Genomic DNA, 23,728 nt, shown 5'->3' on the forward strand with positions numbered 1-23,728 from the left:
CAAGCTGTGTGGAACATCTAGTTTAGGGCTAACTTCTCTGGCAAGCACAGAAGCTTCCACAAATTCAGTTCAGGGACAACATCAGAAGGTGCCTAACACCAAAGCCTATCATATCCCAGTGCAGCAAGGAAACTGAACCAGGCTGGTCAGCTGCCCACAGAGCAGCAGGAGGTTGAGGCTTCAAACTTGATGTTTATTTTTAACACTGCAGTAGGTTTGAAGATAGGGAAAAACGTGGCACAACAAAAATGCTTGAAGTCAGTTTTCCACTCCCACACTGAGACTAAAGCTTTGTGAGACCTCCTGTTTTTTTACTCTTTGGCAGTGATTTCAAAGGCTCATTATTTTCTCTGAGACAGTCTCTCTGCACCCTCCCCTATCCTCAAAGGGCTCAGGCAGACTTAGTCTCCAAGACAAAAATACGTGCACATGAAAAAAGCAGATTTGAGACTTTTTTTTGCTGTCATATAGTTTGTGCATGCCCAGAGTCTTGCAAGTAAGAGGTTTTCTGTCCACAAGCCTTAAAACAATCTTCAGTGTTACTGTGTGAACATATATACAAACATGCATACATAACACATATGTATATATGCATCTCTGGTCCTTTACATGCTCAGCAGCTGCCACACAGTTGCAGAGCCCTCACGTTTTGCTGATTGTGTGTCACCAAGGGATGAGCAGGTCTTATTCCAGACAGTGACAAAGCTTCATTCACCCATCCTGATGGAAACACTGCCCAGAAAGGGCAGCGGGGACAGCTGATGGAAGCTATTAGGCTATGAAGGAATATGATAAAAGTACAGCAGGAGGATGTTCCGAGGCAGAAAAGATACAGCTATTTTAAGTATCAACTAAAGCTGCTTATTCACTGGCTCCCTGTAAAATGCAACATGTCATAAATGAAATGCTTAAAATGGACTTTTAAAGAAGGCAGCAAAACAAACATTTACATAATCTTTAAATATTAATATTTGTAAATAATACCTGAACATCTGCTAGCCGGAACAAGGTCACCGACATGGAGATAACTTCCTAGGGGTCACACCAAACTCAACCTATTTTAGGCTATGGAGGCTACTTTGAACAGTAGCAAAGCAAAAACCTTTGTCATTACCACTGTGCACAGGGGCTCTCTAATGGGCTGAGAGCAGGCAAGACAGCCATGCTCACTGGGCTGTTAGCAACATGACTTACACAACACCCACCTGCCCACCTGCTGTTCACAAAAGACACTCTTACTAGAAAATCCTTTCACCTTCCTCTAATGTTTAGCTGCTCTTTCCTCTGGCACAGCCCCAGCCTGCTCTGTGGAGTGCTCACAGCTATGCTGGGCAGCATCTTGCTGGCTGTCTGCTGGGAGCAGCGAGTCACCATAAGCACAGCACAGCAGCTACAGGTTCTGTCCCCTTTTTAAAGCTCAGTGATGAAGCTGTGTGCTGGCCACCACAAACTCGATTAATAACTGTCTATTATTCCACCAAGTCTGGGAATATCACATTCACAATATTGGATTTTTAAAGAATTTTATTATTGAAAAGTCCAGCATCACAGTTTGCTTATAGTATTATTTGTTTGGTTTGCTTTTCAGAGAGATAAGTTGCTTTTTCCCACTTGGAACATGATGCCACAGTGCAATGCCACAGGCTGCACTCTCCATTGGGCGATGGTCCCTGAGCTACTTTCTGAGAGCAGAAAGTGTCTGGGAGCAGTGACATGTTGCAGTCACGTGTGTCCCATAGACTCTTCTGCTCTGCTTCTGCAGTACAAAAGCCTTTGTAATCACATGCAGGTCAGACTACATCAATTTGACTGGCATTACTCCTGCAAAAAATCTGAAGGAACTCACAGTGCATAGCAAGTCATGGTGACTTCCTGATAATGTTTCAAAAGACAACACAAGGATCACCTCTTATCATCATTTTCTTTCCTTTATATTTCTACATCAAATATATAATCTGTCACTAAAAGCACTCTGCATCACTCTGTTTATCTGTGCAAGAACCTGCAACACCCAAGCTATCTCCTTGTGCATTGGTCTTATTTTGCAAGGCTGGAGTCTTGGCTAAGTTGTTGTCACGTTTTATTCTTTATTATGTGCAACTTCAGAGCAATTTTGGCAATATTCTGTTCCAAGTCGTTATGCAAAGTGAGGAGGTTTTGAGAAAAAAAATATGGAAACACCATTCTGTCTTTTTAAAAAGTCACTTAAAAGTATTTTTTCTTCGGTGAGAGCTGGGAAACCCATTTGCTGTTAAAACCAGTCACTCAGCCTGGAGCCACCAAGTCATTTAAAGGTCCCAGAGCTGCACCCTCCCTCTGAGCTGACCGTATTTCTCTGCTTGCTCTATTCCCCTCATAGATGCAGATGAAATATGACTTGGGCAGCCACCCTTGAGAAGACCACAGAATCATGGATCAGGTTAGTGATGACTTGTCTCCTGAGCTAGCAAAGCAAAAATTTGTGATTCTCTTTCTTCCCACTGCTTGCTGCATGTTTGCCAATTGTACACAGTCCTCTCTTCTCAGCACTAACAACCATGCACAGTGCATACAGGAGCTGTCCTCAGAGCTACAAGGCTGGGTTCCTGTGTGCTTTCAGATCTGATTCGGCCTCTGCACTTTGCCCCAAGAGCCCTACTGGGACAAGCAGATGGTGGTAGTGAGTAAGGATGATCTTCAGCACCACAAATACCATGAGGGAAAAGGAACCATTCTGGCACACACACTAGCCTTGTACCAAACAGCGAAGGTGGTTGGAGGAGAACATTTGCAGCCAGATTATATTGTAGGAGTTCCTATTTGAATGTAGGATGAAAATAATCAAGACTCGCAGAATATTCTGAGTTGGAAGGGACCCACAAAGATCAAGTCCAGTTCCCAGCTCTGCACAGCACCACCCGAAACTTAAACACTCTGTCTTGGAGCACTGTTCAAATGTTCCTTGAACTTCGGCAGCTTGGGGCTGTGCCCACTGCTCTGGGCAGCCTGTTCCAGCACCCAACCATCCAAGACAAGAAATAGTTACTGCTTCAGAAGCAGCCAGAGGAATGCTCCACATTTCTCTCTTTTAACACCTTGGGAAAAGGGAGAAGGGCAAGGGATCTACAATGATAATAAGGGGAACCCTCTGAGCTTGTAGCAGGCCAAGGCATGCCTGGTATTTAGAGATGCATGTGCACTGGGAAGCTCAATCTGTGCTCTGGGGAATTCCAGCAGAAGGAGCTGGCCTTAGCAGAGGAAGGAGTAAAGAGTAGCTATCTGGAAGTCTTCTCTTGAAACCACTCCATTCTTCCAGTTCATATTCATGGAATAGAAAACCATTAAAAAAAACCAGCAACACAACAGGAGTATGAAGTTAACAGAACCACTTGCTCCTCACCTCCAAAAGCTGGCCGCATGGTGAAGTCATGGTCATCAACTCTGAGAAGCTGCTCTGTCTTTCCCTTCCGAGTTTTGGTCACATCGTGGTTCTTCTTGTAGATGTGACTGCAAAAGACAACAATAGCTGATGTCCAGCTGTTCGGTCTCACAATCCCTGCTCATACCCATGGTATGAGGTGAAGCTTTGCCATGAGGAAAGGAAGCATGACAGCCAGCAGCATCACAGCATGGCAGGCCCTGAGCCTCACCCACTGCTGGCCAGGTCGCGCTGCAGGCCAGCTTCCAGCTGATATGATGCAGGGCTGGAGCATGGCACCTTGCAAGGAGCCAAGACACAGAGCAGCAAGGAGGCACACCTTAGTGCAAGCAATGGCCCCAAGCAGGCAACAAACAAAAACCATCTCTGCCCCATGCATCACCTTGTTGTGCCTTGGCCAGGCACATGGGCATACCATGAGAAAGCTGTCTTTTGGATGGCGGCCATGAAACATCATTTTATACCAAGGTGGTGACCCGTAAGTATCAGCTGAGTACCAGCTGTGTGTGGGCATAGGGCTGTGTCTTTTGGCTTTAAACAAGGACAAATTCACCCATTTCCCTCCACAGCTGCAGCACGTTTTTACATAAAGTCAGCAAGATCTGCAGTCCTTCACTTCTCTGAATACCTCTGGTGGGAGGAGGCATAAAATAACACACTTCTTATTTGAAAATCAGAGACTATATATGAGAACACTAGGACAAGGGTGAAAACAAGGCCCTGGTGGAAGGGCAAGAAGTCACTAAAATGGCAGAAGTGAATAACTGAAGAACAGGCAGAAAGATAAAAGCATCGAATCACTAAGATTGGAAAGATCACTAAGATTGGAAAGATCACTAAGATTGGAAAGATCACTAAGATTGGAAAGATCACTAAGGTCATCTTGTCCAGCCACCAACTCATCACCACCATGCCATGCCCACAAAATACACCTTCAGAAAAAAGCTCTGCTCAGCACCCACGGTTGGGCCTTAGCACAGAGGAAAGAGGCCCTAAACCATGACATTCAACAGCCCCTTTGCTCTGGACATCAGATCTGGCAGAGCAGTAAACACAGATGCAATGAGCCACTTGTCAGCTGCTTATGGAAACTAAAAAAAATAATAAGAAAACTGCATACAAAAGGTGAAGATCCTTTTGCTTGTTTGGGAGGAATATTACTGACTGGTAAAGAACAAAATGGAGGAGAAAATAAAGGGACTACACAAATAGATACAAAATATTTGAGTAAATTAGATTAAAATATTGATCAAGAACTGAGAGGTTACAAAACAGTCTCCACTCTCTTAAACATGGCTATGAAAAGTTCATGGATGTGCTTAAAAGTCATTAAAATGAGTCACGATGAGTGCATAAATCACAAATCTGAAAACAGTTTCCTCCCAGGGCATTCAATTTAGCAAAGAAGCAGAAGAGCGAGGGACTTTAATGGCTCTCACTATCAATTGACAACAACAAACAGCAATAAAAAAACCCCAAAACTTTAGATTGCATGCTGTTTTTAAAAAAACTCTGTGTTATAATGCTGTCTTGTAAATTAATGGCACAGCCTCATAGGATCACCAGACTAATCATTCATTTACACTCCATCAAACAACAAAGGGCATGCAAGAGGTGCTGAGAACAATTTTGAAGCCGAGGACTTCCAAGGTGGGCTGGGGGCATGGGCAGGGTTAAAGGAGAATACAGCGCTCCTTAGGAGCTTCCAGAGCCAGCACTGAATCATCTTCCTGCACAAAGAGCTGTACGTAATGACTCAAAATCTGCAGATGTAGTAGAGATCTGCAAGATCAAATCCACTGACAAAACATCAACCATTTAATGGCATCAGTTATGACTGTGCCACTGACCTCTCCTGCAGTGATCTGTGCCGCCCACTGGTTGGGAGTAGGAGGCCTCTCACTATCAGCAGCAAATGGGATTGCAATGGAAGAGCCTTTGCAGAGTTGCTTACAGTTTACTCAAGTGGGATGAGTTTAATGAAACTGCCTTTGGTGAGGGCTTTGAAAAGAGAAGGGGCAGGCATCCCATTAAGTTGTTGTAAAGAATTCTCCATCATTTATTTACAATTTTCTTTCCAACGACTGTTCCCCATAAGTATTCAGAACTGCATAATATGGATCCTTTCCATATTGCCAAATATACTGAAATCAAATTTTTATGGCACGAGAAATCGCAAGTAGCAGCTTATCAGGATTCAGACAAGAGCTGAGCATCCACCAGGATATTCAGAACTTTTCAGAATGAGATAAACAGCTTACGAAATAGCCTTTGTGTATTAGGTAATAAGCCAGTTGCTTAAAGTGGAGTGGCTGACAGTAAACTGAAAAGCTGGCTTGTGCGGCACCAGTGCCTGCAGCGAGGGCTGGAGGAAACCTGCACCTCCCTCTGCAGAATGCAGGGTTGGCTTTTGCCACAATGAGGTGGCAGTTCATAGGCACGGTACATCGATCCTTGTCACACTATTTCATACTGGGGTTTGGAAAGGTGTTCTACGGTTTCAGGGAAAATCTTGCAGTACTTCAGTGTACTTTCTGAACAAAGCATAAGCTGGAGGCTTCATTGGGTGGTGATGCACTGGAATGGTTTGCACAGAATGGTTGTGGATGCCCCATCCCTGGATGCATTCACGGCCAGGCTGGATGTGACTCTGGGCAGTCTGGTCTGGTGGTTGGTGACCCTGCCTGTGGCGGGGGGTTGAAACAAGACGACCTTTGAGGTCCTTTTCAGGACCCAGGCCATTCTGCGATTCATTTACTTTGCGCAGCACCAGGAACGGCCTCTTTTCTAACCCATGCAGCATACAGCTGCTGCAAAGTTCTCCTAGGAGACAAATGGGAAAGAAAGTACAGTTAACATTTATGACTGCCCTAATAATTACTCACCCCTTGATTAGCATCCCCAAATTGTTCTCCCTAGCCAACAGATATGAATCTTTGGGAATGGAAGGAGAAGGTAGCGTGGGTAGTGGTTCACAGCTAGAAAGGGGCAACCACATTAAGCAAGTCCAACTGAAAACGAGAGTCACAACCAGTACCACTAAAAAAGTGAGAGGTGTAAGTAATTGGAGACTGTGCTGAAGGGCACTGAGGCACTCATCTGCTGCCTGCCTAGCTAAACTCTTCAGAGAAGTCTGCTGCCTGCCAGGGGCCCTCATTACATCAAGAAGAGGATAAGAAGGAAAAAAGCCATAGGACTACAATCCACTCCTGGTCTTTTAAAGTCATGCAAGGCTGTGACTAGGAAGTTAAAGAGTATCAAAGAAGATTCTACATCACTTGGGAATATGCTGAAGGAATTCAGAGTGCAGGCAGTGTTCTCCTCAGTCCTCCTGGTTGGAGACTGGGATCTGGGCAGGAGGAGTAGAACAGACCAATTGAATGAATGGCTACATGGATGGTGTCATGCCCAGAGTTTTGGCTTCTACAGTCAAGGATGCACCTTTGACAAATCAGGAAGGTTGACATGGGATGGGCCACAGCTGACCAGGAGGGGCAAACAAGCTAGCAGGGATCATCACCAGGGCTTTAAACTAGATTTGATGGAGGAAAGAGATGTACTGATGATGGACAGAGGAGAGTCAGAGAATGCTACTGCTTTAAAAAGCAGTGGGGCAAAACGTCAGATTTGTCCCAGAGGTTTTGGGAAGGGCTCCTCTAGGAAGATAATGTGGCCAAAGGCCCAGCTGAAGTGCCTCTACATCAATGCAGACACCATGGGAAATAATCAGGAGAAACTGGAATCTGGGGGAGTTGCCTCACCTTTTAAGCTAAAAGATGGTAGATTTAGGTTAGCTTCTAGGAATAATTTTTTTATTCAGAAAGCAGTGAGGCACAGGCACATGGTTTCCCAGAGAAGATGTGGACGCCCCATCTCTAGAGGTGCTCAAGGCCAGGTTGGATGGGGCCCTGGGCAGACTGAGATGGCGGGGGGCAGCCCTGCCCTTGGCAAGGAGTTGGAACTAGGTACCTTCAAGGACCTTTCAACCTAAGCCATTCTATGATTCCCTTTGTAATGCTGTGTGATATCAATTAACCCAGACCACTTGGGCCTAATTACAGCAGAGTATTTCCTGGCAAGCTCAAGGTCTATTTTGGGGTAGTATCCTCAAAAAAGAAAGGGAAGTGATTTTCCTTTCCAGATTTTTAGATAAAAAAATATAAATCAGACCCTGGAATGGAAAACAACAGAGAAATTCATACAGCATGCACTATCACTGTTATTGTACCCTTAGGATTACACATGGCATTCCATGGTCACACTCCCAACACACCTTATCATCAGCTACTTAGGATCCTCCATTTTGTCTTCAAATTATGAAAAATATTTTCTAAACAGAAGTAAATAATGAAAAAAACCTGTTCTATCATTGTATGTGTTTTTAAGCTTATTACAGATTATTACACAGCACTACCTCGGTGAGCAGCACACCTAAAAGCAACCAGTTATCACTGCATTTTAACCTCCAAGCCACTTCCAAATTTCGCATTTATGAAAGACCCACAGAATCACAGAACAGCCTGGGTTGGAAGGGGCCTCAAGGATCATGAATTGCCAACCCCGCTGCCACCAACCTCCCCATTTAATATCAGACCAGGCTGCCCAGGGCCCCATTCAACCCGGCCTTGAACACCTCCAGGGATGGGGCATCCACAACCTCTCTGGGCAGCCTGTTGCAGCACCTCACCACTCTCATAGTAATGAATTTCCCGTTGACATCCAAACTAAATCTTCCCTCCCTCAACTTAAAACCGTTTCCCCTTGTCCTGCTGTTACCTACCCTTTCAAAGAGTTGACAGACCCACGGAGAGCACAGGGATCTGCCCCGAGAATTAAGGCATAAATAAAATAAGCTAAATCACTGCTTCCAAAAATCAGTTCAGAGGGACTCCTGTTCCAAAAGCAGCGTTTCTGACAGCTGACACACAAAGTGAGGGTGCAGGAATAAGGGAAATGCAAGCAGCTTTGCATTAAGTGAATAAGTGAAGTATTACCCATTCAACATGGAAAACGAGGTACCACTCGCAGAAAAAATAATGCCTTACAGCATTTAAATACTTCCTTTTGCTTGTGCAGCCCTTAAACTGGCAGTTCTTAATTGGGGTTGCAGGTTTTACAGCCTAGCCTTTCTCATTGCCTAGCCTTCCCCATGAAGGGACATGTTTATCTCTGTGAGAGCTCATCAGACACTGTCCCAGAGTTTGGAGCAGCACAGACACCCTTGGTCTTCACCCTTGAACCTCTGCAAAGTCTTCACGTAACAAAGAGGAATTCTGCATAGGCACAACCCAACCAAGCTTCTTGATATTAATACAAAACAGCTGCAGACCAAGTTGACGTGTCAACATAAGAGGCCCAGAATGTCAAACTTCTAATACAGGCTCCCTAATGTGGGAATCCCTAACGTGGGAACCAGGTTTTTTTTTTTTTTTTTTTTTTTTTTTTTTTTTGGCTAAGTCATTCCCTGTAAAATAAATCAGCTTTATTCCTGAGAAATGATAAACAGAAGACACAGTGCAGCTACTAGAAAAGGACGCTGGTCTCATTTCTCTTATACAGTCAAAAAAATCAGCACAGCTCTTCGCTGGTTTAGAGACAACTTCATTTTTTCTTTCTATATGACTTGACATTTAAAGCATAAATGTCATTGCTCCATCTACTCTTTTTTTTTTTTTTAATATTGTAGAATTCTCTGTCTTTAAATTGTCGTTCATATTTGATGTTTCCAAATATTCAACATTATATTTTGCTATAAGCACAGAACGCCGTATTGTTCAGGAATTGGTATACAACTATGAGCACATCAGGGACACTCTGCTTTCAATTGTACCGCAATATGCCTTGCTGAAACACACATTTAACAACACCTTCCAAAATGACAACTTAAGTACTGTACCAAAAATAAAAAAGAAAAGCAAAAGAGAAGGGTTTACAACCCAAGAGAAGCCATTTAGGAGGACGGATTAACCCCATTTAGTCTTTGAGCCCTCAGAACAATGAACAGTCTTGTCAGATATAATTGCCCCTAGATAACATACCTACAAAAAGGATAACAACCCTCTGGCTGCACAGTAGGTTTGGAAGATTATCTTTTCTAATGTAAACCTCTGCTCAAATCTCACTAACAGCAAACCTAATAAAGTTTACTAAGACCTTTAACCCCTTTGCATTTGCATGACAGTGAAGTATTTTTCAGGTGTTCCCACATCATTCTTCAGAATGCATCTCTAATTTCACTATCCCTGGGTAACTATGTGTTATCGATGCCATGCATGCAGACCAATTCCTCTGGCTGTCAGCCACTGCCACCACAACCATGCTGAGGGAACAAAGCAGCAGGGGCACAACAGCAGACGGCACACAGCCCACTGCTGAAACGCCTCTGCTGCCCGACACTGGCAATATGCACAAGTTTGGACACCGTGGTTTATTGCAGGCTCTCTGAAATCTCCCTGCAGTTCAGCTGTTCAAGTGCACCCTATGGACAGCTTCGCCACGGAGCTTGCAGAAGCTGCCAAGCTGGCTGCAAACCTTTCCTCGCTGACCCTGACCATGTATGGTTAGAAATGAACACAAAGACTATTTGTAAAGGTACTTTCACAACACGCACAAACACACAGACAGGGCAGGCTTTAAGGAACGTGCACATTCTTGTCACCCTTACCCAGCCTTCTGCAGCTCCAGCTGGCTTGTCCACCTCCTCCTTCTGTGCTTCCTGCTTTCCACAAGCAGCACCAAGCAGAAGATTAATAGAAGCAGTTTTGCAAAGTGAGGCATCCTGCTGGGCCTGGCTGGACACACTGCACGGCCGTATCCTCCCACGGCACAGCAGCCCCCAGCTCCGAGCATCAGAGCGCCCCTATGCCAGCGCTGCACGATAGCAGCGGGATCTCCCGCTGCCCTGTTCCAGACAGGCTCTCAGAAGCTTCTCCCTGGGAGCCGTTCCCTCACCACGCTCAATGATTGGCCATTAATCCCCAAGTTTGCCTCAGCGAGCATTTCCACTGGGTCCTAGAGGATGTTTGCTAAAGCCATTATATAAAAACGGCAGTTCGGCACGCCAGCTTTTTGCTCAATCCCCTAATCTCAGGGCAGCGCTGTCCTCGTGCCAGGCTGTGTAAAACAGGGCTGTCCCTTCTCATCAGCCTCTCAGATTTTCTGTTTACTCACAAGGTGTCTTTTCCAACCGGGCGCTGCCTCTGCCACCGCATTCCGCTAAGGACGTTCCACAACAGTGGAACAGTGGAACTTTGATAGCTGATTTTTTCCCCCCCCGGTTCTGGCTCTTCATGCTGTTGAAGAGAAAAGATAAGCTATTTCCACAGAAAATTGTTTTATTTACGGTTAAATTTCAGATAAAAATTAAAACACAGCCTCCTCCCCCCAATTATCTACATGCACAGCAGACTCTGCATATAAATCAGCAGCCAGCTGGTTTATGTGCCAGTGAATAAACATCCACGTTTATTTTTCTAAACAACAAGCATGCTGGCACAGCAGCATGGCTCTAGAAACAGAAACGTACACTCAGAGCAAAGCTTCCAGAGGAGCAGAAAGGCCAAAAGCCAGCACTACACTCCTGTGGGTCAGACTTCTCACACAGCTCTCCTGTGAGTACAGTCTGTAATACAGAGCAGGTATCAACACACCAACCAAGAATACCACTTTCAGAGACTATGGGACCTTCAAATTATTGTAAACGTTTCTAACAAAATAAATGTACAAAGAGGAAAAACATCACAGAGGACACCAAACTGTTCTGCAGTGGAATGTGATCTGTTCAGTAAAGCATGTAGTTTTCTTCCATCTCTGTTCCACAAGCAAGAGCATCAACAATGCTATAATGATTTGTTGTCTTAAAAAAAAAATAATCAGATGTCAATAGCCCCATCAGACATAGAACGGGCTTTATTTTAGAGGTTGTTATAGTTACATTAACGTTTCAAACCACTGCCACATACTGTACTTCACAAAATTCAGGAGAGTACTTTAGTAAGTACTTGCCTAGAAGCAAGATGAAAATCTAGCTGAAGTCTGTGCTATTTGACAACAAAACCAAGATTTAGTTACAGTAACATGGGTGGAAAATTATCCCACCAATTGCTTTCTTTTACTTCACTGCAATGCCTTAGAAGATTCTACAGACAAAACCTCTCAAACCTCAACAAGTTTTGGTCTATTGCCCGAATATATGATTTCACAGCATTCATGAGTATCTTACCAGTTATTTATTTTTAATAAAATAATAATACAGAAAGTCTCTGGGTCCAATATTGATTTCAGGCCACAAACCACCAAAACAAAACAAATAAAAAGCTCTGAGATACTTAAAACGTAACCGAAGACTGGCTTAAAACAGTTTGTTACTACCAAGTTTTAATAAATAGTTCTCTTAAGCATGTTCATATATATGAGAGCTTAAGTATAATAAGGTTTATGTTTTCTTTAGGAAATAAAACCACAAGTGAAACATTTGGCTTAACGCCCTATGTATACTTCTGGTATAATTAAAAAACAATAACTCTGGGTAAATAATTATATTACATATTTATAACTATTGCAAGAATAGGCATGTTTTACATTAACCTTCCAATTTTAAAAAAGCAAGATATACAGTTGAGAGTATTAGAAGAGGACATTCAAATCTTGCAGAAGATTATCCAGTCTTACCTACAAACAAATAAAAAAACCAAAATAATGCAAATAGTTTTCTGGCCCCTTCTTTCCTGTCCCACTCCTTTCCCCCTTTCACACACACAGAGCAGAATCTCAACCAGTTTGTATGTGTTCTGCTCTAGAAATGTGTCACAGTAAATAAAAAGTGTTACAAAGCTGTATCACCTCTAAATTAAGAGCTCACTGGGCCCCAACACATTGTACTGATTCATTTTATAATTTTGTCTCCAATGCTAGATGTTATGCTAACTTATACAGGGTTGGTAATTGCATTTATGTTCCATTAAAAAAGTGAATCAGCCACTTTTTAAAATTGCCTTTTTCCAATTAATAAATTATGTACCACCCCCCTCACGTGTCCTTTAGCCTTACTACTTCACCACGCTCTCTCCAGCAATCTGTTGGGCACTGAGTTAACACTTCTTGCAGTCAGACGTCCAGCTTGGCTCCTCTTAAAGTAACGTATCTGCAGCTACATTAACATTCGTATGGATGTAAGCATACATACAAAAGTAATCTTTGTAAACAGTTCCCATGTCAAACGCAATACAGAACGTTCAGTAGAGCATCCAAATCACTGCTCTTACAATAGAGACAACCTTATAAATCAAATATGTACTCATTAGCCAAGCACATCCTCCGAAATATAAGAGCCGCGAGCGCAAAGGTCAGAAGGACGATCAGAACGGTGGATCCAGTGTGGTTGGGGTTGGCCCTGGGCTGCTGCACCCGATTAAAGTCAGTTGAAGCTGGAGCCCATCTCTGGCTGTGCTGCTGGGCACGACGCTGCCGGGGACTCAGGGATGTGTTTGTGGGCACAGATGGAGCACGCTCCTGACCAGCTGCTGTGCTGCCGGGCTGAGCTTCTGACTGAAAGAGAAACACGAAGAGCTGTCAGGCAAGGCAGTATGCAAAGCTGGTAACAAAGACAACCTGTAGAACTAAAATGGCCTCTTCAGATAATTCTTAATACTGATAAAAATGTTACCAGTACTTATTATATTGTTATGTAGAGCCAGTTTGTCCTCACATCACCTTGAGAAATCTATTTCAAGCAGTTCTAAGGACATGAAGTGTCTGAAGAAAGTCTGTCAAATAACATTCTGTCAAATAACATTTGAGATCTAGCTTAGTTTCAAATCCAGGTACTTCAAATACCTTTGCCTGTGATTTGCTCAACTACTTGCAGTTCAAGAAATCTTTAGTAATCAATCAGGCAGTTAAGTCTTCGGATCTTTAAGTCACCTATAGTGATGGGGAAACAAGTTTAGTAAAGCAAGGGAAGAAGAAAAGTACGAAGGGCTTCCTGTGGTCAGTTGGGTCCAAAATTCTGCTCTCATCCTCATAAATATCACTGGGAAAACAAAAGACAAAACAAAATCCCTGGAAACAAAGGCCCTGCTGACTCCTGCACCTATGCACGCACATAACTATTGCCCTCTGCTGGCCACAGGTTTGGCTGCCGCTACGTCCAGTGACAAACGAGCTATGGCAGCTGCTGCTCCGCTCAGGAGAGCATCATCCTAAACCCGATCCACTCTCACTTTGTAGGTCCGAAGCCACGGGATTTGACATTCCACTGTCCCAACCCTGCTTCTAATGTTGAAAGGATAAAACTTGCAGTGTTACATTATGAAGCACAGTGACACAGACGCTGGAATTTAAGATTGAGCCTTGTCAAAATGTTTAAGCATTAAAACAAAAAGGTAGGTCTGAAATGGACGTTTTCAGTCCAGTGCAACTACTTGACAGCTTGCTGTTTACTCAGGTTTCTTGCCCAAGTAAGCAAGCTGCCTGGGATGCTCCAAAGAAAAATCTTGTAGAATAGATGTATTTCCACCTGGGGTTTTTAATCCGCAGGGACAGCCAAGAATAACACAAGCAGGTTGGTGGTTTAACACTGGATAAGCAGTTCAGCTCTACCACGCTGTTCTCTTCCTCTTTCCTTCTCAGAAAGAGAGGAGGAGAAAATATGTTTAAAAAAAAAAAAAAAAAAAGAAAGCAACCAAAAAATCCAATGTGGGCTGAAAAATAAGGAGTAGTCTAATTCAAAGAAAAAAGATCACACAGAAGCAGAAGGAAAATATGTACTTCTATAAAGCTCACATATCAATATGTAGCTTCATTTTCCCACACAAGCTGCTCTCTCAGTAGTTGAATATTAGTTGACTTCAGCTGCACTATTTTATCACTCTTACTCTTCATCCAGCCAGTATTTTAGTACTAGACACTGCCACAGTATACTGCTTAGTAATAAGTGAGGCTTAATATCCTCCTAATTTATTAAACAAAAAATATGCAATAGCCAGTTTTTAGCCTGACACTTTGTAATTCTTATCAATTTTTTTCATTAACTGTGTACACCAAGGTGGGATATCTACCACACATCTGTCCACCTACATTTAGTGTATTAACATGGATTGAACTTCATACTCCCATAACAGCCCATAGCACCAGCCAGAACAACCACAAGGATAGAAGGGCAATGTGCCCTACCAGTCTCTGCATGGCTCTCCAGCCTCCAATAACAAGTCCACAGACTACAATGAGAGTACAGGTACCAACATTTAGGTGACCACTGCTATAGGAGGTGGTCTCTCCAGCCCCCTGCATGCTTTGAGAAGATTTCTATTAGTTTTAGCACAAAAAATGGTGACCCTGCATATAGCAGGGGGGTTGAAACCAGGTGATTATTGTGGTCCTTTTCAAACCAGGCCATTCTATGATTCTATGAAAATGGCTCCAGAAAATTCCTAATGTCCAAGAACTAGCAGCTCACAAATACAGGTATTTCTTCAAAATCAAACTAAAGCCCATTAGACAGTGATGTTCTGATCCCTTAACACATGAATTAACTTTTTCTTTGTTTACTGTCTATGGCATATAAACATTTTTAAAATACTATGCTTAAAACTTTCATTCCACATGGGACTATTCTGCTGTAAATTAAGTAAATGACAACAAAGACAGCATCGCTGACTGATTTCTCAGAAACAGGAGTAATTAAAAAAAAAAAAAAAAAAAAAAGATCAATTTTGACTGAAGTTTCTTTCCCCATCCCCACTCCCTCCAAGAAAATGCTACCAGTCGTTTGGTATTTTGGCCAGTTCTACAATATAAGCCAGGATTTGTACTGAGAAGAATGAAACAAAATGGTTTATTAAATTCTGAGCGGTCTGGAAAAATCCTTCTTGTGGAAAAAAACATATGTTATTAGCATGTTTATATTTCTACATAGCTTGAAAATATGTTGCAAACATGCAACAGATGGTCTGACGTTCTTTGACGTGTTAGAGTTTTTTTAACCAATCTGCAGCCCCATCCTCACTAAAAAACACAGCTTAGCTGGGATTTGTCTGCAATTTATCAGTGACTTTAGATTGCATTTGCCAGAGTCATAACAGCAGCTGCCTTGGCCCACTACCAGGCCTCGGTCACTTCTGAAACTATTATGTAAGCTCTATACCTAGCACTATGAAGATGTAAATGTCATGTAGTTTACTTCAAATGTAAGAGTATTTTAGTCAAATTTAAAAGCTACAAATTACCACTGCAACATTTTTTGCCTTTCATTAAGACCACAATTGAAAAAAAATCTATTATATACCAAGCTGTTGGAGCGGGTTCAAAGGAGGGCCACAAAGAAGAGCAGAGGGTTGGAGTACCTCCCCTGTGGAGGCAGGCTGAGGGAGCTGGGGCTCTTCAGCCTGGAGAAGAGAAGGCTCCGGGGGGAGCCTTATAGCAGCCTTCCTGTACCTGAAGGGGGTCTGCAGGTAAGCAGGAGAGGGACTTTTTACAAGGGCATGTAACGACAACAGGACAAGGGGAAACAATTTTAAACTGAAAGAGCGTAGGTTTAGACTAGATGTTAGGAAGAAATTATTTACTCTGAGAATGGTGAGACACTGGAACAGGTTGCCCAGCAAGGTGTGCTCCCTTCCTGGGAGCATTCAAGACCAGGCTGGATGGGGATTCGAGCAATCTGGTCTACTGGGAAGTGTAGCCCACAGCAGGGAGGGTGGAACTAGATGATCTTAACGGTCCCTTCCAACCCAAACCATTCTATGATTCTATAATTCTGCAGATGGTAAATAGTATCTAAGACATAATACTGTAATGAAGTGTAACCTCATGTATTTAATGAGCTACCGGAAAAATAACTGCATGAAGAGTACTTAAATAGTCTTACAGTTTGGTTTTGAAAGAAGAAAGTGAAAACAAGATCTCTGTTTTCAGAAGCCATCCTGCATAATGTTTGCTGAAGTTTACATGAAATGCAGAAATTTGACAAGAAACACATGGATTGCATACTGGTAACAAAGCCTCCTATCAGTTACTATCAGTAGTGCAGATTTCACATTCAGACTATGCACTGATAAAACTCAGACATGGACCATACCACTGCACTTGCTGGATCCCGGAATGCTCGAGTTGCACCGTCCTGCTGGGGCTCAGGTGAAGTCGCAGAGCAGTTCAGTCCTGCTGAGTTTGAAGGTTCTGCTTCGGACTTCCTGGACGAATTGACTTCTGCCTGCAAGGAATACATGCACACACTTCAGAGGTGAGATCAAAGTTGAAAGAAGATTTAAATTTTCCTAGAATATTCATTCCAAGAATGATGCCAACTGTATTTCAACACATCAACAGGTTTATGAAAATCTCTTATGAAATAAGATAACAGATAATAAACACCAGCTTAGACAATATCCCAGTTTTATTTCGTATTTTCTTACTTCTATTTGTTTGTGCGTAATAATAGGTATAACATCAAAAAAAAAAAAACAACAAAAGAAGAAAATTCTTCAAAAGATTACTGTGCCAGAAATAACATCATCTTTGTAAAACTGCTCTTTCTCATGATGCTTAACTAAGTGCTGACTGTATTGTCACATGGGAACTAACACAGCCTGTTTCTCATCAGGGCTAATTAGCTCCACTAAGTGCTACCTTGAGCTTGCTGTAGTGGTTTGTAGGATCGTCTCACAGCCAGAAAGCATGCGTGTGCAGGGCACTACCCTGCATCAGGCAGTAAGTTTTCATTAAGTTTCAGTGCAAGAACTAAAATAGATTTACATACCCTTATAATACTTTATTACATACACATATAAAATGTCTAATAAGCATAATTTTTCAGAATTAATGTTTCACACTTTTGGAAATGTGAGATACTGGTAGATCTGTAGGAATATATAGAGAGTTGTTAACAAGCCTCCTCCTAAAACAGTATGTTTGCAATAAGAGAAGGACATATCATCACACTCCTGAATTGAAACACTTCACAGCATATACATACCCAAACTAAAAAAAAGCAATTAAAAAACAAAAAGGTTGGGACCAGATAGTCCCCTCCCCTCCTTCCCCCCCCACCCAGTGAGCAAGTCTCTCTCCCTGAAGAGTGTAATATTACATCTCCCAAAACCTGTATCAGAATCTCAACTTATTCCAGAGATTACAGTTCCAAATTTAAGGATTGGTACCTGAGTTCAAATGGAAATATAAGTAAAGGTAGCAGGAAATACAAACTGGTTAGAAGCCAACCAGTCATGTAGGTAACAAACTAAGATGACGACAAAATAATAATATTCTTCCACATTGCTGTTCTGTGTGGGGAAATCAAATCCCCTGTTTCTTGACGCTTAGTTTTCTGATTTTCCTGGAATGCTATTGCCACTGAAATGATCTGAACATGATTATAAGATTTAAAAATACTTACAATCAGACAATGGTAATACTGACTTCTTTTTACACTTGACTACTCGTAGAATCATAGAATCACCAAGGTTGGAAAAGACCTAAAAGATCACCCAGTCCAACCGTTCACCTATTCCCAATAGCTCCTACTAAACCATGTCCCTCAACACAACATCCAGCCTTTCCTTGAACACCCCCAGGGTCGGTGACTCCACCACCTCCCTGGGCATCCATTCCAGTGCCTGACCACCCTTTCTGAAAAGAAATACTTCCTCATGTCCAGCCTGAATCTCCCCTGCCGTAGCTTGAAGCCATTCCCTCTGGTTCTATCACTAATGACACGAGAGAAGAGGCCGACCCCAGCTCACTACAACCTCCCTTCAGGAAGTTAGAGAGAGCACTATAAGGACTACTATGAACTCTAATATCAGGATAGTTAGGATAGAACAATTTATGACTCAAATGTGGATCAGAAACAAATCAACACAGACTCATGGAATACTTTAGGCTGGAAGGGACTTCAGACATCACTGGATCCAACTCTCTCCTCCAAGCAGGGCTGTGTCCACTCAAGTTTCGAGCCTCTCTGAAGCTGGCAATGCTACAGTTTGTCTGAGAATTGTGCTCTGGTGTTTAACAGCCTTCATGCTGTTTTTCCCCCCCCCCCTCACATTCAGTTGGTACTTTCTTTCCTCAAGCACTTGATTTATTTTAGTTTATTAAAGTATTAAGACTAGTATACTAGATTGAAGTCACATTAATTAAAAAAAAGTACTCCAAAGTTTACCAGTTTAGCATCTTTTTCCAGCCTAATCTCTCTTTTCTCCAGGAGTTACCTTTGCTCCTGGAAAATCCAGAAACCTCACAGAAAATTGAACAAATTTAAACATAATAACGAAAGTGGATGGAAAACTAATTTTACTGCATATATATATGTATATATATATGCCTTATAATGGCATCATGTGGATATAACATTGTTTTACGGAATAAATTCTTATAATGCATATATGAGTCAAATCTTTTAAGTGGAATGGTATTTGTGGTACATAACATCTAAAATGAACAAGATTTGCAAGTCAATGTTATTATGTTAAAAACTGTTGCTCTCTATCAAACATGTAAGCTCAAAGGGGGAAAATTAAGGGAACACCTTTTCCTCTTGAATTTCGTACTCTTTTTTTCAAGACCAAACATGAGTATTTTAAAAAGTTACCATTTTGCTTAAGGCTGGTATGAAAGAATTTCTTATAATCCTAGGATCTAGAAAAAGTTACGGAATCTCTTCTACAAGGATGAAGATAATGTAGATATTGCTTATGTTTTTTACTAGCAGAGAGGCTCACCCAAATTACACACCCAATGGGCTATTTAAGGAGAAATCCTATCCCATAAGTTGACATGAAATATACTCAAATTATTAAAAACTTCTGTATTTCTGTACTCTGCTAGTAATTCATACTATTTTGCTACAAACATGCAAATTGTTTCAGTCTAACATGACATGAATGATAACAAAGACAACAGCAGAGGTGTAGAAAACATTTAAAAAAAAAAAAAAAAAAAAGCAATTTGAGAAAGGGAGTTAAGAGCACCTACAGAAGAGGGCTAATTTACCTTGCATTAAAACAAAACAGAATGAAGTACTGTAAAGAGAATGTTAAACCCTGAATCATGTTCACTTATTACTTTAGTGTTTCTTCCCTTCAGAAATTGAGTTAAATACACGGAATGCATCAATGGTCTTTAGAGACTGACATCCTTAAATCTTTCACTTCAACAACTTTAGTCTTGAGAAAAAAGTATGAGAGATGAGTTCTTGAACGGAGAGACTGTACTGAGATATTTCTGCAATAAAGACTAGCAGTGCTTAAAAAACTAAACTCACACTTTTTAAATCTTAAACACTGTAAAGAAGATGGGCAGTGAATCTAATTTGCTTTTCTGGGTGGCTCAGCTTCAAAATTCTGTCTGTGCTTCCTCATCCTCAAAACTATCCGGTTGAGTTCGTAACCATAAGCATTACATGTAGACTCCTATATTAACACGTGTAGGCGTGAGGTAAGAAAAGAATGCACCTGTCTTGCAAAACTGGCAGTGATGAAGCAATCTTCACTCTCATAGCACACAGAAAACCCCACAGTCTTTAGGACAGTGTTGGGGAAAAAAATGGGTGATATAAAAGGACACACTAGCACTCCTCCTCTGAGTGAGGACGCATTCTACACCACTGCTACACTGTCACATTATTTTTCTCTGCTGACCCCCATTCACGCACAGCACCCTTCCTTAGTGGAAAAATACAAAGTTTAGAGCAAAACCCAATGAAAAAAAAATTGTATATGCAAGTCATGCAATTTCCTCATTGCACAGATGTCACTAAAAAACCTTATTTTTACCAAAACACAAGCTAGAGAACACATTTTCGGGTAAGAGCAACTTTCACACCAGAGTTCAACTTCCAGTATCTTCAGCTGCAGAGTAGTTCAAAAGCATTTGCAACCATTTTTCAGTAAGAATGTTTTATTCCTTCCATAAGCCAAAAGAAAAAAAAAAAAAAAAAAATAACAAAGAAAAACAATTTAGGTTAGTGTTGCCCAAATTTTCCTAGCACATTTCTGACAAAGTCTGGAGAATTTAATCACATTATAAGTGAAAACATAGAACTGAAAGCAATATATGCAGTTTTTACCAGAGTAGCTATCACTGAAATTATTACCAATTAATCAGTACTTGAGATGCACAGTTTATAAACTGTCACATTTCCAGAGATCCATTCCCATTTTTCTCCTTCAGTTTGTCCTTAAAAACACAAATTTCCATGTAGCAATCTATGAAGGTTTGTGAAATAATTTTTTTTCCACAATTTACTTTTTTTTTTTTTTTTTTTTTCCCCTCCCAGTTCTGTACAGCAGACAAAAAGATGTTTGAACAGTTACTACACCTTGAAGCTAATTTGTCTGGCAAGTTCTTTAGCCTCCTTGTCTGCCTGGCTTGATCCACTTCCTGACGTTAGTGGTAAGAGAGCTGTCTTCATAGATGTGCCGCACATTTCACAACAGAAGTCTTGTGACCTGGCCACAAAATGACAGAACTCAGAATGACACATTCTCATAATGTTCTTATATGCTTGGCTAAGCAAAGCATTTGCAAAGCAGTCCATATAATGATGCAGTTTCAAGACCAATAGCTTTAAAAGCCTCTTTCCCATCCCTCAGCCCCCATGAACTGCATTACCTTGAAACATGTTGAATAGAATCTATACTACAAATACATATTCTCTTAGGACTTTGTACCTCAAATCCAAAAGTTTCTGCTAAAGCATTACCTTTACTCTTGCACACAGAATTTGTCTGTAGTGCATACTGAAGGCAGTTCTTCAAGCTGACCAGAGACCAAACAGCCTTCGTAACACACTATCCAGATCAATTCAATAAACCGTACCTCTCAGCAGGGTTTATTAGCTACACCACAGTGCCACGCTGCAGGCTGCTGATTAGCTCAGAGTACAGGCACAGTAAACTCACACCCGTCTGTTAAAAAAAAACAAGGGCACTTGGCCTCTGGTGGCCATTTAGTTCAACTAGACTGCCTTCAGTAATTCCTATCAACACTGTATCCTGAATTAGACACAGCCCCAGCCCACATCCAAGACTGCAGGTGTAGACTGCAGCATAGAGGAAAGATCACCTTTTTCTCCACATGCTGGTAATGCCATTTCTAACGGCCGAGGAGGCTGCTGGTCTTTGATGCAAAGGTGCATTGCTGTGTCACAGCTAACTTAGAGTCACTATGACCCCATTTCTTTTCCTGCCAAGCCAAATTCCTGCTAGTTGGTCCCAGCTGATACTGGCATTATTTCTCCCCAGGAGCTGTACTTTGCATTTCCATTTGCTGAACTTCTTGAGATTTCTCTTAGCGCATTTCATCAGCCTGTCCAAATCCCTCTGGATGGCAGCACAAGCCTTTGGCATTTTAGAGGCTCTTCCCCATTCTTAATAACCTGCAAACTTGCCAAGGGCACACTATGTCCCACCATACAGGTCATTAATGATGCTGAATATCTCTGGTCCCACCATCAACCCCTGGGGTACACCAGCAGCGAATGACTGGCCTCCAGCTGGACTCAAAATCCCTGCCCAGTCATTTGAGCCAGGCTGCTCAGCCAGTTCTCAACCCAACTCCCTATGCACTTACCTAGGCTATGTTTCACAATTTTTCCTCTATGAGGATGTTGAAAGGAAGACAGTACTGAAAACCATGCTAAAGTAGAGATAAGCAACATCCACTGCTCTTCCCCTGCCTACCAAGCTAATAATGTCATTAAAATCCCAAATATAATTAAGTTAATTTCCTAAAAATTATTCAGAAGCCATTACTTCAGATTGTTGTTGTTGCTGTTTTATTATGTTCCTGAGCGAAAAGGGGCTTTGTTGTTGTTTTCTCTATCACTCACTCTTACTCCATCACATTAATTTTCCTTATGCAGGACGATTACTACTGCATCACAATGTTACTCACATCTCTACCAAACAAATTACAGATGAACTTCTAATTTGACCACACAACGTTGGCAGGAGCACAGCACTCCCCAGGTAATTTGTTCACCCATAAGTCTTCAGCTTACATAATATTCAGGAAAAGAAAAACATGTAAGGCACAGAATATTCCACTGTTTTGGTTTTGCTTGTTTGCTTTGCTATTTAAATGTAAAGTAAGAGAACAGTCTCCTGACTTACACTACTTACTGCTTAATGCCTTACTCAAAAAAGACAGTATATGTGCATTTATCCACAGTAACAAAGTTAACACGTACTTCTTTGCGAGAGCTCTTCTTTCTTCTGGTGTATAATCCAGAGATCCTATTGCTCCTTCACCTTTGGTTGGCATAAATCCAATAATTGCTAGTAAAGCTGTTCTTACTAAAATAGGAAAACAGAGGTATAAATAAAGTTGCAGAAATAATGGCTACTTCATCTTACTCTGCAATGAGTAAGACGGGTTACAGTACTGCCCATAAAACTTCTGTTTTGTCCAAAAGAGCAGTCTGAGTTTCACATAAGCAGAGCTGTTTGTTTCTAAATACAGAACATGACTTCCCATTTTTTGAACTTCACATTATTATGCAAGTCAAAGTCTTATTTTACCATCAGCCAACACAGAAGGAAAGCTAAGCTGTCACAAAAATACTGCATCACTATACAGTTCCAAACTTTACTATTATGCTCCAAATAAAAATGGATATAAAAATGATAAGGAAGATGCAGATTCATAAGGCATCCTTCTTTTTGTGCATACTTCCTATCAGACACACATTCTGCCATTTAGTGCACAGAAGCTCAGTGATTTTCTTTTATGAAGTGTACTGCAGAATTTGTTCCCTTTATGTCTTCATGTTGGGTAAGGAACTAACTTAAATACAGATAACTCAGAACTGTTGCCTAAAACATCTCTTTTTGGAATACTTATCCTCCAATTCTGCTTTACATACATTTGTGAGATTTAAGAATTCAAAGCAGCTCGCCAGAAGATTTGGTAAATAAATATAATATGAAAAAAAAAAAATCACAAAATAATACAGGATGCATATGCATTCCTATTCCAAAGACTATTTTGTGCTCTTTAAAAAAAAGTAAAAAATTTGACAGTACTTGAATTCCCAAGATCATATCAACATTATTTTAAAAATGCAACTGATATTCAAAGAAATAACTGATATCCTGTACTAAGCAACACAGAATCATCACCTTGGATCAACTGTGCAACTCAGAAACTGTTAAGATAATAAAACTTCTTTATTTTTTAAAGAAAAAATTGAAAACATTCAGTTATTCTCAGCTTAGATCTTTCCTCTGGAGTGCTCAGAGGTAAAGCATTAGAATGAAAGTTGACCACTCTCCTCTCAATCAACACTCAGGCTGATTTTAGTGATTAGACAAAGGG

At 41.4% G+C, this 23,728-nt stretch overlaps 2 protein-coding genes across 4 annotated transcripts in view; both read right to left on the reverse strand.

The window, feature by feature from the left end:
• GABRR2 (gamma-aminobutyric acid type A receptor subunit rho2) overlaps positions 1-10,636 on the reverse strand; it is a 28,820-nt gene extending 18,184 nt beyond the window's left edge. For 2 of the 3 annotated variants that reach the window (XM_042815454.1, XM_042815438.1), the window contains exons 1-2: positions 10,083-10,460; positions 3,380-3,486 (exon numbers count right to left, since the gene is read on the reverse strand). In XM_042815454.1, coding sequence (XP_042671388.1) covers positions 3,380-3,486; positions 10,083-10,267 — 292 coding nt within the window. In that variant the 5' untranslated portion in view covers positions 10,268-10,460. Of the gene's footprint in view, positions 1-3,379; positions 3,487-10,082; positions 10,461-10,588 lie in introns of those variants that run through there. The other variant, XM_042815446.1, reaches the window with a different exon arrangement.
• A 217-nt stretch (positions 10,637-10,853) lies between these two features.
• The window catches only part of UBE2J1 (ubiquitin conjugating enzyme E2 J1), a 25,069-nt gene continuing 12,194 nt past the window's right edge, over positions 10,854-23,728 (reverse strand). The window contains exons 5-8 of the mRNA XM_042830418.1: positions 22,602-22,707; positions 20,730-20,859; positions 16,494-16,625; positions 10,854-12,964 (exon numbers count right to left, since the gene is read on the reverse strand). Coding sequence (XP_042686352.1) covers positions 12,695-12,964; positions 16,494-16,625; positions 20,730-20,859; positions 22,602-22,707 — 638 coding nt within the window. The 3' untranslated portion in view covers positions 10,854-12,694. The remainder of the gene's footprint in view (positions 12,965-16,493; positions 16,626-20,729; positions 20,860-22,601; positions 22,708-23,728) is intronic.

Source organism: Centrocercus urophasianus, unplaced genomic scaffold, assembly GCF_019232065.1.
Source record: "Centrocercus urophasianus isolate 14NV4802_14NV808 unplaced genomic scaffold, USGS_Curo_1.0 seq_10, whole genome shotgun sequence".
Taxonomy (NCBI): Eukaryota; Metazoa; Chordata; class Aves; order Galliformes; family Phasianidae; genus Centrocercus; species Centrocercus urophasianus.